The sequence below is a fragment of the Capricornis sumatraensis genome, chromosome 3 (assembly GCF_032405125.1).
Source record: "Capricornis sumatraensis isolate serow.1 chromosome 3, serow.2, whole genome shotgun sequence".
NCBI classification, from domain to species: domain Eukaryota; kingdom Metazoa; phylum Chordata; class Mammalia; order Artiodactyla; family Bovidae; genus Capricornis; species Capricornis sumatraensis.
Window position 1 is genome coordinate 34720174 of NC_091071.1, and position 16474 is coordinate 34736647.

The 16474-nt window shown below is 53.3% G+C and overlaps 1 protein-coding gene across 2 annotated transcripts; it reads left to right on the top strand.

The window, feature by feature from the left end:
* Positions 1-243: 243 nt before the first annotated feature.
* TMEM114 (transmembrane protein 114) lies at positions 244-14832 on the top strand. 2 transcript variants are annotated; one of them, XM_068969505.1, is made up of 4 exons: positions 244-463; positions 763-843; positions 12584-12721; positions 14600-14832. In XM_068969505.1, the coding sequence occupies exons 1-4, from the start codon at positions 244-246 to the stop codon at positions 14830-14832; spliced, it is 672 nt and encodes a 223-aa protein (XP_068825606.1). The 2 variants fall into 2 exon arrangements, with proteins under 2 accessions (XP_068825606.1, XP_068825607.1); XM_068969506.1 differs by lacking the exon at positions 12584-12721.
* Positions 14833-16474: the final 1642 nt, after the last annotated feature.

Genomic DNA, 16474 nt, shown 5'->3' on the forward strand with positions numbered 1-16474 from the left:
TGCGAGCAATTGAGGAGCGGGAGCTAAAGGGTGCGCCGGGCTGCGAGTGGGGTTTTAGATCGTGATGGGGTCTGAGCGGGGAGGCGGTGCACGTCCCATCCTGTAGGTGAGGGGCTGAGGGGCGGAGCCAGGGGCGGAGGGAGGGATCGAGGTCCCGAGGACCCAGTTCTGGCTCCCAGAACCCGGGCGCGCGAGCTGCGGGCGCTGGGAGCTGCGGGCGGCAGGCGGGGTCGCGGCTCGGCGATGCGGGTGCACCTGGGCGCGCTGGCCGGCGCGGCGGCGCTGACCGGGGCGCTCAGCTTCGTGCTTCTGGCGGCGGCCATCGGCACCGACTTCTGGTACATCATCGACACCGAGCGCCTGGAGCGGGGCGGCCCGGGGGCGCGGCGCCCGGCGGGGGCCGCCAACCACAGCCAGCTCGAGCCTCTGAGCTCGCACTCCGGCCTCTGGCGGACCTGCCGGGGTAAGGGGGCACCCGGGGAGCCCGGGCGGTGGCCGGACCTGTTGCTTGGCGCGCACTCGGCTCTCAAGCCTCGGAGCCCGCGAAACGCGAGGTCCGGGGCCGGCCGGGAGGTGGCCCGGGGTCCTGGGGCTGCCATCGCCCCTATAAAGAGATGCCCCGCTCAGCCCACTGCTGCTCCGCGCCCCCACACCCCCCGTGTGGGACATCCAGGAGGGACGTGGGGACGAAGGCGCGGGCCGGGTCTGAACCCCCGGGGATCCACCCCCCACTACGCCCACCGATTCCTCTGCCCCACCCAGTCCAGAGCCCGTGTGCGCCGCTGATGAACCCCTTCTGGCAGGAGAACGTGACCGTCAGCGACTCGAGCCGACAACTTCTCAGTGAGTCGGGGAAGGGTGAGATGGGGAGCGGAACCCGGGGCTGGACGCCAGTTTGGGAGCTTTTATCCAAACAGGGGGCGGGGGCCCTGCGGAGGAGAGGGCGGCCGAGGTGGCCTCTGACATGGGCAGGAGCGGGGGAAGGGGTATAGGAGAAGGCGGTGGGACCCTCTGGCTCCACGCGTAAAGTTGTGTGGTTGGGGATTCATTCGACAAACGTTGGCTGCAGGCTTCCGGTGCTCGGGGCAGCGGGGTGCTGCGCTCCGAGCCCCAGGCAGAGCGCTTAGGGGGCGCAGAGGCTAGAGGGCGAGACCGAGGGGGAAGTGCGCAGTTCCATTTCAGAGTGGCAAGCAGCACGGGGGAGGGTGACTCGGAGCCCGAGGAGACACCTTAACCAGCCTGGGGAGCTGCCTGGCACACCCCATGGTCAGCCGTCGCTGCATCCTCGCTGTTGAGGACCAGCGCTTGGCAGCACCACCGAGGATGCAGCAAATATTGGCTGAACGATCCAAGAGAGGAAAACCAGGGGGCAAAGGATAGCTCCCCATCCCCAGGGGCCTTGTGTCTGTTGTTCCTGGCTGACTTCCCAGTGCCTGGCACGGTGCTCCGAAGTCAGAAAAGCCGGCAGGATTTGAGGACAGAATTCGGGAGAGCAAGGGGCTGAATGAACACTGGAGGGAGGAGGGAAAAATCAGAGTCATAGTTCAGTTCACCTGCGGCCAGACCTGGAGCTGAACGCTTTCCATTTCAGCCTTCATTTAATCCCCACAGCCTTCCTACAAAGTTCTTGTCATCTCCATCCTAATTACTTTTGCCAAGAGGAGACACGCGTAGTGAGAGGTGCCATACAAAGGAAATGATGAGGAAATGAGAACGGAGTTCCACAGACCTTGAAAAGTATGGGCAGCTTTTGATAGACTTACTGAGGGTTGGGGATGGGACTCGTAGAACAAAGACAAGTCCCTGGCATGGCCCACGAGGGCTGCCAGGGCCCCTCTTCAGCTCCACTCTCCCCTTTGCTCTTTCCTCTCCGGCTGTGTTGGCCATGCACCAGTTCCTGGAAGGTGCCGCATCTCCTCCTGCCACAGGGACTTTGCACACGCCATTGCCTCCGCTTCGAGTCTCCCTGCTCCCATCCTGCCAGCCTGACTACTCACAGTACAGGCTGTGTGACATTTTTAGAGTTAAAAGCTGACCCCCTCATTAAACAAGCTCCATGCTAGCAGGGACCATGTCTCTCTTGCCACAGCTGGAATTTAGCACAGAATATTTAGTATTTAGCACAGAGCCTGGGCTTCCCAGGTGGTGCTACCAGTAAAGAACCCGCTTGCCAATGCAGGAGATGCAGGTTTGATCCCTGGGTGGGGAAGATCCCCTGGAGGAGGGCATGGCAACCCACTCCAGTACTCTTGGCTGGAGAATCTCATGGACAGAGGAGTTGGGGGGGCTACAGTCCATAGGGTCACAGAGTCAGACACAACTGAAGTGACTTAGCACACACAGCATTGGCACAGAGTAGCCCACGAGCCAAGGTTGGCTGAGCAGGGTGAGAGTGAATGCAAACTATATTTTAGAGGTGGAACTCAATCCGTGTTTGTTGAGTGAATAAATGAGTACATGAGTGAACCGGACTGCTTCTCTGAAGTCCACTGGTGTGCTGGAAAATGCTTAACAATTGGCTCTCTAGTTGTGGCATTTGCCAACCTCTGTGGAGTAAATATTCCCACTGCGGTCAATTTCAAGCTGTCTACATTATGTCAACTGGTTCTGCATATTCCTGAAAACTTAACAGTTGACTGATTCAATGGACATGAATTGGAGGAAACTCTGGGAGATGGTGGAGGACAGAGGAGCCTGGTGTGCTCCAGTCCCTGCGGTCACAAGAGCAAGACAGGATTTAGCAATAGAACAACTCTGATATAATCCAGCTCCAGTATACCATGGGCTGCCCTTGTAGCCCAGTTGGTAAAGAACGTGCCTGTAATGCGGGAGACCCGGGTTCAGTTCCTGGGTCGGAAAGATGCCCTGGAGAAGGAAATGACAGCCCACTCCAGTATTCTTGTCTGGAGAATTCCATGGACAGAAGAGCCTGGCAGGCTACAGTCCATGGAGTCACAAGAGTCAGACATGACTTAGCAACTAAACCACCACCTGCACACCACTGCGTGAAGTCCCGCTGAAGGAAATATCCACTAGATGCTTGGAATGTGAGGCGGGGGGGCATCAAGGAAAGGAAAGGATCTCACAAACTCTGTCCTCAGCTCCAAGTTGCACCAGGAAGACCTCTGGGTGTTCTCAGAGCATTTCAAGCATCATCAGGAATTCCTGTTCAAAAACTCCTATTATGAGTTAGTTAGCAGGCTTCTGAATGGATAGCTCTGGTCCACATAACCAGGAGATGCTGTATCACTTACTACAGCCTTAAAACAAAGTTGGGTGTCACTTTGCACGTGGAAATTGTGCCTATGCAGCTTATTTATTTATTTAAAACTTAAAAATGTATTTATTTGGCTGCACCTGGTCTTAGTCGCAACACACAGGATCTTGGGTCTTTGTTGTGGCATGAGGGATCTTTTTAGTTGTGGCATGCAGGATCTAGTTCCCTGGGATCTAACCCTGGATCTAACCAGGTATTGAACCCCGGCCCCCTGTATTGGGAGTGCAGAGTCTTAGCCACTGGACCAGCAGGGAAGCCCAGCTTATTTTTGTTTATTTGTTTAATTAAGTAAACAAGAGGGCTTTCCCACGGTGGGGTGGGGGGGGGCGGGGGGTGGGTGGGTGGAGAATAATCAAGAATTTTTGCCCATAAACTGAGGGCTAGAAGTCAAAGCCCAGCTTAGACATTTACCAGGACCTCTCTGTGATCCCGGGGTTGGTGTCTTAACCTCTCTGAGCCTCAGCTTCCATATTTATTGAAACGAGATAACAAAACCCTAAAGGGGTGTGGGGTCAGGATTCCACGAACTAGCTGGATGAAAAAATAGACCTTTACCTGGCACCCGGCTTAGTGCCTGTTGTTGTGTGATCTCCCTGTTGCATCAAAGAACGATTTGATGTAAACGTGCTAGACACATACTAAGTGATCAGTAAACTCTAGTCCTCTGTACCGTTCCTTCCAGCCTCTTTTAGATGCAGTCACATCTGTGGCCCTTTGCTGGGCTGGATGCTGGCCTTCAGCCTGCTTATCACATCAGTGGGTACACTGGATGGCTAACCACACTGGATGGCTTTCACTTTTTGTGAAACTTGATAATGCAGCAGCCCTGCATGGTCCAGGGTTTTGAGAAACAGTCAAAACCCACATCCACAGTCTGTGCATCTGTTCACCCTCTGCCCCGGGTCTACGCCCCGGCTTCACCGCCAACCAGGCATGTTGTTGTTATTTAGTCGCTCAGTCGTGTTGACGCTTTGTGATTCCATGGCCTGCACCACACCAGGCTTCCCTGTCCTTCGGTATCTCCCAGAGTTTGCTCAAACTCATGTCCATTGACTCGGGGATGCCATCTAACCATCTCATTCTCTGTCATCCCTTCTCCTCCTGCCCTCAGTCTCTCCCAGCATCAGGGTCTTTTCCAATGAGTCGGCTCTTCACATCAGGTGGTCAAAGTAGTGGAGCTTCAGCTTCAGTGTCAGTCCTTCCAATGAATAATCAAGGTTGATTTCCTTCAGAATCACCTGGTTTCATCTCCTTGCTGTTCAAGGACTCTCAGGAGTCCTTTCCAGCACCACAGTTTGGAAGCATTGATTCTTCAGTGCTCAGCCTTCTTTATGGTTCAGCTCTCACATCCGTACATGATGGCTTTGGGCAAATTCCTCTGCCTCTCTGAGTCTCAGTTCCCTCATGGGCAAATTGAAGATAACTCTCATCTCTCCTTATAAGAACAGTCGAGGCTGAAATGAGAGAGTGTATTTCAAGAGCCTCCTGCAGTGTCTGGCCCTGTAAGTGTACCCCGAGTGTTAGCTGCTCTTGCTACCACTGTATCATCAGAGAGGAGGCTGGCCCTTCAGACCTCGTGCTCACTGAAAATCAGCCCCAGAGACAGTTTTTTCCCAGAATCTCTTTATCTCCAGAAGGAGTTTTGAATGCTGGCCAAGTTCTTTTATTGCACAAAGAGGCCGTGTTCCTTTTTGGACCTGCTGAAGAGTCATAGAGGATGGAGACCAGGTGACAAGCTGCATGCTCTGTGACTCAGCCTTCTAGACAGACCCCCTCCTGAGGGTGTATGGGAAGAACCATTGATTTTTCCTCCAAGAAAACCCATGCGGGCAGCTTACTTCTGTACCCAGTAAAACTCCACCTTGCTTGGATATTTTACCTTCTTGATTAGCTCTGGGGATGTCAAGGGTTTGCTTCCCTGGCTAGGGACTGGGAATTTTTTTTTGGCAGAGAGAGGCAATCTTCAAATTCAGCACAGTTTATTATTATTACTTTTATATTTTAGAAATATTTTCTTGGCCCTGCTGCATGGCATGTGGGGTATTTGTTCCCTGACCAGGGATTTGCCCTTTGCATTGGAGGCTCAGCGTCTTAACCACTGCACTGCCAGGGAAGTCCCAGCACAGTTTAGATAAAAGAGCCACAGTTTAGAGCCACCCAGGCTAGCTGTATCAGCCTTTTGAAAGTGACGGAAACTCAAATCATACTGTGCATGCGTGTTAAGTTGCTTCAGTTGTGTCTGACTCTTCGTGATCCTATGGACTGTACCCCACTGGGCTCCTCTGTCCATGGGATTCTCCAGGCATGAATACTGGAGGGGGCTGCCATGCCCTCCTCCAGGGATCTTCCCCACCCAGGGATCGAACTTGCAGCTCCTGCAGCTCCTGCATTGCAGGCAGATTTTTTACCGCTAAGCCACCAGGGAAGCCCCCGAATCATACTAGTTGAATCATCCATGGAGCTGAAAAGCTCGAGCCCCCCAGGACCTAAAGAGTTAAACACATTTTTTTTTCCTTCTTCTCTCTGGTCTTTGCCTCTGGATTCTGCTTTCAACTAAATGCTCTCCAGTCTCAGCAACCAAAATAGGAGATTGTTGCCCAATCATTCTGCAACTCCTGGTAGGTCTCTCATTGGATCAGATCAGATCACATGCCTAGGACTGAGCCAATCAGTATGGCCGAGGGCAAGGAGTGTGCTGATCGGCCAGGCTGAGTCATGTGCCTCTCTCAACAAGGTGAGGTGGGGTCAGCCTCGTCATAGATAAGGTCCCTCTGACCAGTTCTGTAACTTCTGGCTAGTCATCTACTTCCATAAATGGGCTGTTTCATAAACAACAAGGTCCTGCTGTATCGCACAGGGAACTATATTCCATATCCTGTGATAAACTATAATGGACAAGAATATGAAAAAGAACATATGTATATGATAACTGAGTCACTTTCCTGTACAGCAGTAATTAATGTAACATGGCATCCCACTCCAGTACTTTTGCCTGGAGAATTCCATGGACTGAGGAGCCTAGTGGGCTATGGTCCATGGATTTGAATAGAGTTGGACACGACTGAGCGACTTCACTTTTCACTTTCAATGAAAAATAAATTAAAAAAATAAATGGGTTGCTTTGAGATGAAATGAGGTCTTCTAAGCAAAGCTTCCAGCATAGTTGTTTTAGTCGCTCAGAGATGGCAAAGAATCCAGCTTAGGTTACCTAAAACAGGAGGGGAGTTGCGTCTTCTGCGTTTAAGTCATGTTATCTCCCTGAGCCTCAGGCTTCTCATCTGTAAAATGGGGCTTTGTTGTTGTTGTTCAGCTGCAAAGTTGTGTCCGACTCTTGTGACCCCCTGGACTGCAGCATGCCAGGCTTCCCTGTCCTTCACTGTCTCCCAGAGTTGGCTCAAGCTCATGTCCATTGAGTCCATGATGCCTCATCCTCTGTCGTCCCCTTTTCCTCCTGCCCTAAAATGGGGGTAATCATTGCAAACTCCTTTTTTTTTTTCACTTAATGCTGGGGATAAAACATGGTGAGACTGGTGGGGTGCTTGCCGCCTACAGCTTAGTGTCTAATGCAGGAGGCAGGTCACAAACACCTGGTGAGCAGTGAATAAATAAACTAAAATGGCTTCAAACAGTAGTAGCTGTAATCAAGGAAGTAAAACAGGGGCATGGAGTAAAGGGAGGTGGGACCCCTTTCTGTGGAGTGGTGCAGAGCAGTAAAAATAACAGTCAGTGCTTACAGAGCAGGTGCTGGGTGCCAGACCCTGTCCTGAGGTCTTCACGTGTTTCCATCCATTTAATCTCCACAACAGTCCCATGAGGCAGGCACTGTGATTTATCCTCACTTTTCAAATGAGGAAACCAAGGCATGGAGAGGTTGGGTAAGTGACCAAAGTTTGCACAGTAACTGGATTATCTGGGATTTGAACACAGGCAGTTTCTACTCTCTTAGAATGATGCTACGCTGAGGGTAATTTCAGTATAATGTGAGGGTGCTGAGACCGGAAGAAAAATTCCTAGCCTGTTTCTTGGGTTCGGAACCCCGCTCTTCTCCACTGCCCGCAGTAGGAGCTCAACACTCGAGAACTAAGATTACCATGTAGAATTAATAATACTAATAATGTTGACAGGTCATTTTTTCATCAAGAGCAAATAGGTACCCAGGTGCAAGAGATTTTTTTGATTCAGAAATGCTTTGTTGCAAAGGAAAAGCAAACCCAGAGAAAAGCCAAGATGTTCACGCCAAGAATAACTGCGTGAACGATCCATTATCGCACTGTTCAAAGAATAGCTTGATGGGCAGAGCAGGCTTCCGGAATGCTTGCAAGGTCAGAAAGCCCCAGGGTAGTTAAGAAGTAATAGTCTTTCTGTTATGAAGAGCAGAGAGGTGTGTGCGTGCTCAGTCGTCTCTGACTCTTTGTGACCTATGGACTATAGCCCACCAGGCTGCTCTATCCATGGGATTCTCCAGACAAGAATACGGGAGTGGGTTGCCATGCCCTTCTCCAGAGAATTTTCCCAACTCAAGGGTCTAGCCTGCGTCTCCTGCATTGCAGGCAGATTTTTTTTTTTTTAACCACTGAGCCATTGGAGAAGCTAAAAGAGCAGAACAGTATCATTCTCCAACATCGAAAGTGCTAGCAAAAGAAGAAAGTCTCAGGAACCATTTCCCAAAGGGGAAAACGTCACTGTCTTTAGTTTCAAACCTTGTCAGTGTGACTTGGAGATCCTCAGGGACATTCAATCCTATTTTACCTGGTAAGGAAGTGAATTTTCATTTTTTTTTTTTTGGTGAATTTTCGAATCTGTTGTCACTAGAACGTGGCTCCTCGGAGGACCGGGACTGCACCTTCGTCGTCTTCCTGATCGCCAACATGATTATTAGTATTATTTTAAACAACTGTATTTATTTATGGTTCTTCTGGGTCTTCAGCGCTGCCCAGGGCTTTGCTCTAGCTTCGGCGCGAGGGCTTCTCCCTGCGGGGGCTTCCCTTGTTGTGGAGCACAGGCTCTAGGGTGCTCGGGCTTCAGTAGTTGAGGCTCCCAGGCCGTAGCTGCTCCATGGCACGTGGGGTCTTCCCGGCCCAGGGATCACGTCCGTGTCTCCTGCATTGACAGGTAGACTCTTTACCACTGAGTCACCAGGAAGGCCCATGATTAATTCTAGATGGTAATCTTAGCTCTCCTGGGTTGTGCTCCTACTGTAAACACTGTAGTGGATTGGGTTCATTGAGTCTTTTGCTTTTGCCACACAGCTCATGGAATCTTATTTCCTAGACCAGGGATCAAACTCAGGCTCCTGCATTGGAAGTGTGGGGGTCTTAGCCACTGGACCACCGGGGAAGTCCCAATGCTGGAGTGGACTGAAGGGTATCACCTTCCAGAAAAATGTGACCATGTCCTCACAGATCCTAGTACCCGGGAATGTGACCTCATTTGGAAAAAAACATCTTTGCCGATATAGTTAAGGCTCTCAAGATCACTGTGGACTAACCTACATCCTGTGACAAGTGTCCTCGTAAGAAAAGGGAGAGTCGCAGAGGAGAGACAAGAAGGTCATAGGAAGATGGAGGTGGACATCAGAAGGATGCTGCCACCAGCCAAGGAATGCCAGGCCTTGTCAGCAACCATCAGAGGTTGGAAGAGGCAGGAAGGAGTCTTCCCCAGAGCCTCTGGAGGGACCAAGTTCCTGCTGACACCTTGATTTTAGACTTAGAGCCTCCAGCACTGAGAGAGAATAAATTCCTCCTGCTTTTAAGACATCTGCTGTTGTTGCTCAGTTGCTAAGTCAAGTCTCTTTTCGACCCCATGGACTACAGCACGCCAGGCTCCTCTGTCCTGCACTGTCTCCCAGATTTTGCTCAAACTCATATCCAGTGAGTTTGTGATGCCATCCAACCATTTCATCCGCTGCTGCCCCCTTCTCCTTTTGCCTTCAATCTTTCCCAGCATCAGGGTCTGTTCTAACAAGTCAGCTCTTTGCATCAGGTGGCCAAAGGATTGGAGCTTCAGCTTCAGTCCTTCCAGTGAATATTCAGGGTTGGTTTCCTTTAGGAGTGACTAGTTGGATCGCCTTACTGTCCAAGGGACTCTCAAGAATTTTCTCCAGTACCCCACTTTGACAGCATCAATTCTTCAGTGCTCAGCTTTCTTTATGATCCAACTCTCACATCCATACATGACACCTAGTTTATAGTAATTTATGATGTCAGCTCTAGGAAATTAAAACAGCCATCTCAGCTATAGAAGTGGCCACCTTGTTTTTTTTTCCACATTATCACGCTCATGTCCTTTGTGACACTCGGTCTGTAATCATCCCCTTTATTTTCCTGAGAGTCTGTCTCCTTCCTGGACTGTGATCTCCGTGAGGCCAGAGACCTTGTCCCCTGCTGATGCCCAGGCTCTATGGGGCCCTTAGACATTCGTTTCTGAATGAGATGTACCTGGAGATGGGGACCTTTCCAAGTAGAACAGAACTCAGAATCAATATTTATGTCCCCAGACAGCAGTCCTGAAAGTAAAAAAACTAACAGAAGACCAAGGCACGTTAAAAAAAAAAAAGTACTAAACCAAATTTCAGCAGGAAATGTTACAACTCTCCCAGGGGGAGACCTGTTCTCGTCCAGATATTTAATTGAACATGTACAGGAACTCAGCCGGCAGTGTGTCTGGGGAGCTCACACGTGGGGCTGCAGGGACGAATCAACTCCGGGAAACCTCATTAATTTCTAAATGAGAAATGATTTCATTTCTCAGCTAGTGTCTGGAGGCAGTGGCATGCAGCAGACAGATCTTAACAGAACCCGGTTTTCACACCAGCTGTTGTGCTTCCTTGTCCAAGGTCTTTCCTTGAGAAAGGAGGAAGGAAAAGAGGGAGGGAGCAAAGGAGGAAAGACCCCAAGTTCCCGTGCCCTGGAATCACGTTTTGTCCTGTGACAGCCCCAGGAAGGAGATGGGCCTTGTCTCCTCGACGCGCCAAGGCTGCTGGCATTTAGGGGCTTGCAGACCGAGGGGTGTGATACAGGGGAAGGCAGACCGGACGGTCACCTTCATCATCTGGACAGTTGGTGGGGACATGGTTGATTTAATCCGGGCTCTATGGGCCTCTCCATTTGGTCCATGCACATTGTCCTTGTGGTAACACAGCGAGCCGCATCTCATGACCTCCAGGTCAGAGACGTGAAAACGGAGCTTCTGAGGAATGAAGTGACTCACAAGAGACACGCAGTCTGGGGACAGAGCAGGGGGAGGGGATGGACGGGTGGCACTTTTCTGAGTGGTTCTTTCTCTGGCTTCCCCCTCGTCTCTCCTGCTCAATCTGCGCCCCCCCCCCCCACCCCACCCAACCTGTCACTCTTCAGCCTCCCGTGGCTGGGAGGGGAGAGGGGGGCATGGCTGGGGCAGACCCTTCCGGATGTGAACTCAGGCATCTTCTCTGGCGGTGTTCTCTGCTGGTCCATCTCTCACATCCATACATGACCACTGGGAAAACCATAGCCTTGACTAGACGGGCCTTTGTCGGCCAAGTAATGTCTCTGCTTTCTAATACGCTGTCTAGGTTGGTCATCGCTTTTCTTCCAAGAAGCAAGCATCTTTTAAGGTCACATCTGCAGTCACCGTCTGCAGTGATTTTGGAGCCCAAGGAAATGAAGTCTGGACGTGAACTTGGGAGCCTTCTTTCAATCCCCTACACCCCTCTGCTGGCTGCTCTCAATAGAGCGACCAGAGCAACCTGTAGAAACTGAAGTGAAAGTCCGTGTCTCTCATGCCTCAAGGCAGGCTGGTGGCCTCCGTCTCAATCAGTGCAGTGCTTAGTCGCTCAGTCCTGTCTGGCTCTTGGTGACCCCTGGACTGTAGCCTGGGAGGCTGCTCTGTCCGTGGGAATTTTCTAGGCAAGAATACTGGAGTGGGTTGCCATGCCCTCCTCCAGGGGATCTTCCCAACCCAGGGATGGAACCCAGGTCTCCTGCATTGCAGGCAGATTCTTTCCCATCTGAGCCACCAGGGAAGCCCTCTTATTTGGAGAGAAATGAAAAATCTTCCTGATGGCTCCAGAGCCCCGAGCCCCACATGAGCTGCTCTGAACGATCTCCCCTCCCCACGTCCTCACTCTCCCTCCCCTCAGCCACCCTGGCTGGCTCTCCTGGAGGAAGCCCCGCCGCCCACCGGGCACACCCCCTCCCATCTCTGACTCCTCCCTGCTCCATCCTCCCCTGCCATCCCTCAGTTCTTGCCCCTCCTTCACGGCTGCCTCCCTCACCTCCTTCAGGTCTTTGCTCTGATGTCACTTCCGCAGTAGAGCCGCTGCCCTGCCCTCTTCTCAGCGTTGTTCACGCCCTTCCCCATGCGTTTGTCACCATTCCTCAGCTTCATCACTTGTTCACTGCTGACCCCACACGGCAGGAGCCTTGGTGAATTTGCTTATGCGTCTGCCAATCTAGGGGCAGAGCCTGGCACCCAGCATGTACTCGATACACATGTGCTGAGTGAATAAGCGAGTGAACAAGGACAATACCTACTTACAGGGCGCATGGGATTTAAATGAGATGGTGCTTACGCAGCACAAAGCCTGGCATAACTGAGCTTCGATAACCACAGCTTCCCAGGTGGCTCTAGTGGTAAAGAACCCGCCTGTCAGTGCAGGAGACACAAGAGACTCAGGTTTGATCCTTGGGTCAGGAGATGCCGTGGAGGAGGGCACGGGAACCCACTCCAGTATTCTTGCCTGGAGGATCCCATGGACAGAGGAGCCAGGCGGGCTACAGTTCACAGGGTCAGACACGACTGAAGTGATTTAGCGCAGCACATTAATCATATTCTTATCATGGCTATTTTTTATAATTTTGTTTACTCATTTAGGCTGTGCTGGGTTTGTTGCTGCTCGGACTTTTCTCTAGTGGAGGTTCCAGGGCTTCGCTCGTTTCAGAGCACAGGCTTCAGTAGTCGCAGCTCCTGCGCTCCAGAGCACAGGCTCAGTAGTCGCAGCTCCTGGGCTCCAGAGCACAGGCTCAGTAGTCGCAGCTCCTGCGCTCCAGAGCACAGGTTCAGTGGTTGCAGGGCGTGGGTTTAGCTGCTCTGCAGTATGTGGGATCTTCCCAGATCAGGGGTCAAACCTGTTTGCCCCCGCCGATAGCAGGCAGGTTCTTTACCCCTGAGCCACCAGGAAGCCCAGATCATCATCATTATCGGCAGTAGTAGTGGCAATTCCCTGCCTCCCCCCAGCATTTGGGTGCTGGTCACAGGAAGTGCTCGGTAGGTGTTTGTTGATTGACTGAAGGATGTTAGTAACTGCCTCCTTCTGTCTCCCCTAAGCCATGCATGGGACGTTCGTGATTCTGCTGCCGCTCAGCCTGATCCTCATGGTTTTCGGGGGCATGACAGGCTTTCTGAGCTTCCTCCTGCGAGCCTCCTGCCTCCTCCTGCTCACGGGGACCCTCTTCCTCTTTGGAGGTAGGTGCCCGGCTGGCATGGGGCCCCGGGTGCCGGGAGGGGCCGTGCATGGTCCCCCAGAAGGAAGGAGGGTGGGGGAGACCGCATCCCCTCTGGGGCTCGGTTTGCCCCGCTGTGATCTCCTAGCTGGAAGGGCTGAACAGGTTTCCTGCCCAGGGTTCCTGGGTCTGTGGTCCCAGGAGAGAAGCCTGGGGGTGAGAGCAGGTTCTGACAATCATTTTCACTGTTTCATAAAAGAAGCTGAGTCCCGAGAGCTTCAGGGTCAGGGTCACAGGCTGGTGGGAGACCCTCGCTGTCTTATGCACACCTGCCATCCTGACCCATTGCTTTGCTTTGATTGATTAAAATCAGGCAAGTCAGGCAATGGCTGGGTTTCAAAGATCTAGCACTTGCTGCTGCTGCTAAGTCGCTTCAGTCGTGTCCGACTCTGTGCGACCCCATAGATGGCAGCGCACCAGGCTCCCCCATCCCTGGGAGTCTCCAGGCAAGAACACTGGAGTGGTTGCCATTTCCTTCTCCAATGCATGAAAGTGAAAAGTGAAAGTGAAGTTGCTCAGTCATGTCCAGGTCTTAGCGACCCCATGGACTGCAGCCCACCAGGCTCCTCCGTCCATGGGATTTTCCAGGCAAGAGTACTGGAGTGGGGTGCCGTTGCCTTCTCCGGGAGCTTTATAGCCTCCTGCTTATTTACTTACTGGCCGGACTGCATGGCTTGTGGGGTCTTAGTTCCCTGACTAAGGATTGAATCTGAGCCCTTGGCAGTGAAAGTGTGGAGTCCTAACCACTGGGCCACTAGGGAATTTTCCTGGGTCATTTGAAACGGTCCTTAAGAAAGAACAAGAACAGGGACTTCCCTGGCAGTCCAGCAGCCAAGACTTCATGCTCTCCATGCAGGGGACCTGCCTCTGTCCCTGCTCAGGGAACTAGACCCCACATGCTGCAACTAAACACCCTGCACAGTCACAGAAACAACACAAAACAAGAACAGGGATGATACACACAATCAAATCCATGGAGGGAACGGCAAGGATGACACACACACTCGGAATCCATGGAGGGAACGGCAGAGTAGTGTCTGGAGGGGAGAATACCATAGGCTCCCTTCCATTCACTGTAATGTTATTAAGAATATCGGCATTAACAGTTTGCCCAGTGATGAATTCTCCAAATGGCGCCTCCCCAGGAGAAGTCTCCATCTCTGATTTGCCACGAAACCAGGCAATATAGCACTTGACATGTGGCAGGTGCCAGCATGGAGCTGAGATGTAGACTGAGGCTAATGTGTTTAAATAGCCCCCCGGGACCATTGACTGCGAGACTGGACAGCGGGCCCTAATCACATAGGGACGGGGACCGGCCGTGTGCAGGGTGCTGTTCTGGGTGCTGGGGAGTCCAGGGCAGACCCCTTGGGGCTCACACTGAGGCAGATGGACATTAGCTGGTTCACAAACAGATGCAAAATGCCAGTTCTGACCTGGGCAGTGATGGAGTGCCGTGAGGTGCTGTGAAACCATGGGAGGGGGTGGTTTGGCCAGCTGTAGGGTGCGGGGGATGGCATCCAGGAATTGACACGAGCTGAGATAGACGGGGGCTTCCCAGGGGGCTCAGTGGTAAAGAATCCAGCTGCCAACTTGGGGGAGACCTGGGTTCCATCCCTGGGTCGGGAAGACCCCCTGGAGGAGGACATGGCAACCCACTCCAGGATTCTTGCCTGGAGAGCCCATGGACAGAGGGGACACGCACGCTCACACGTGAAAGATGGATGGGGAGGAGCTACCAGTGGCAGGAGGGGAGGGGACAGAGGACGGGCAGCAGAGGGAAGGAGGGGTGGTGCTGGGTGTCTCTGGGGGTCCACCAGCTCTCCTCTGTCCACTGCAGCCCTGGTGACCCTCGCCGGCATCAGCGTCTACATCGCCTACTCGGCCGCCGCCTTCCAGGAGGCGCTGTGTCTCCTGCAGGAGAAGACGCTGCTGGACCAGGTGGACATCCGCTTCGGCTGGTCCCTGGCCCTGGGCTGGGTCAGCTGCGTCGCCGAGCTGCTCACCGGGGCCACCTTCCTGGCGGCGGCCCGCGTGCTCAGCCTGAGACAGCGGCAGGACCAGGCCATCTGAATTCGAGCGGGCTCCGGCTTGAGGGCGGAGGGAGAGGCTTGGACTGGAGGGGCTGGTGCTCAGGGACACCATCCTGGTGGGCTGTGGCTTCCCCTTGGTCTGAGGCCACCACCAGAGAGCTGCTGTGGGCTGAGCTCCGGGCCTGGCGGTCGTGTTAGCGCTGCCTGGCGTGGGGGATGCTGTGTCCAGGCACCTGTGTGTCTGTGGCCTGGAGGAGCCCGAACCCGTGAGACCACAAAAAGCGCCCCCTGTGTCCCTGCAGCCTCTGTGCACTTCCTCTGGCTTCACTGCATCCTCACACCTGCGCTTTGGATGAGTCTCTCTGTTAAGAAAGTGGAGGACCAGGGAGGTTAGGTAACTGTTAGAAAAACACAGGGAGCTACAGGCGTATTCTCCGACATCGCAGCTTCTCTGGGTGGTTCCTGCTGACTGGCTGCGGCCTGGATCCTGCGTGTGGAGGCGGCTGCATCTCAGACACCGGGCTTCAGGCTTCCCCATGACCTGGGGCCAGGCAGGAGGCCCTGTGGGGAACCGGGGGGAAGACCGCAGAGACGTGGGCTCCTCAACAGCCAGGTGGTGGATGTGTCCTGCCTCACCTGCCCCAGCCAGGCTCATGCTCACCTGGTTCCTTACAGGCTTCGTTGGTATGATGATTCTCCTGCCTGCAATTCGGAGACCTGGGTTCCACCCCTGAGTCAGGAAGATCCCCTGGAGGAGGGCATGGCACCCCACTCCAGTGTTCTTGCCTGGAGAATCCCATGGACAGAGGAGCCTGGCAGGCTACAGTCCATGGGGTCGCACAGAGTCGGACACGACTGAAGCGATTTGGCAGCATAGCAGTTCTGTGACTGGAGGTGGAAGGTGTTTTCTTGGCATGGCTCCGGTGGGTCTGGCTGGGGGTCTGTGCCCACCTCCATGGCTCCATTGGCACTGAATGCTTTTCAGAGAAGACTCGGCTCCTTTGGGGTGAAAATCACTGTAGTCTGGTTTTTTCCTGTGTGGCGGGGAGGTTCAGTCTAGAATAGGGAGCTGGGGGGTCCCCGAGGAGTTGGTCAATGGCTAGAGTGATCTCTGGGGACTAATCATAACGCTTCCTCCCTCCTCCAGAAAGTTCCATCCCTCTTTCCTCCTGATATTCTGGCCCATGGGGATGGGGGCCCCAGAGTGGCTGTGTGTCTGAACTCCCCCGGGGCAGTGCTGCTCACACGTCAGTCCACCGGGAGTCCAGGCCCACTGGGGTCTCTGAGTCGGTGAGTCTGGGTGGGGCTCATTTCTAAGCAGTTTCCAGGTGCTACAGACACTCCTGGGCTGGGACCACCTTTTGTATCACACTGACCTGGGGAGTTTGTTAAGTGTCAGGGCTGGCTTTCACCTTGCTGCCCATTAGAATCACGAGGCCTGATGCCGGGGCTCAACCTCTGCTCTGATGGTCTCCGGGGGGGGGGTGGAGGGGGCAGACTAGGTGTTGATAATTGTGGACCTCTTCTGATGACTCAACATCAGCTAAGGTTGAGAACCTGCTTCTGTAAGATTCTGAGTCATGAGATATGCAGAGGGCCGGGGAGCTGCAGGTTTAAGAAACTCCCCAGGAGGGACTTCCCTGGTGGTCCAGTGGTTAAGACTCTGTGCTTCCAATGCAGGG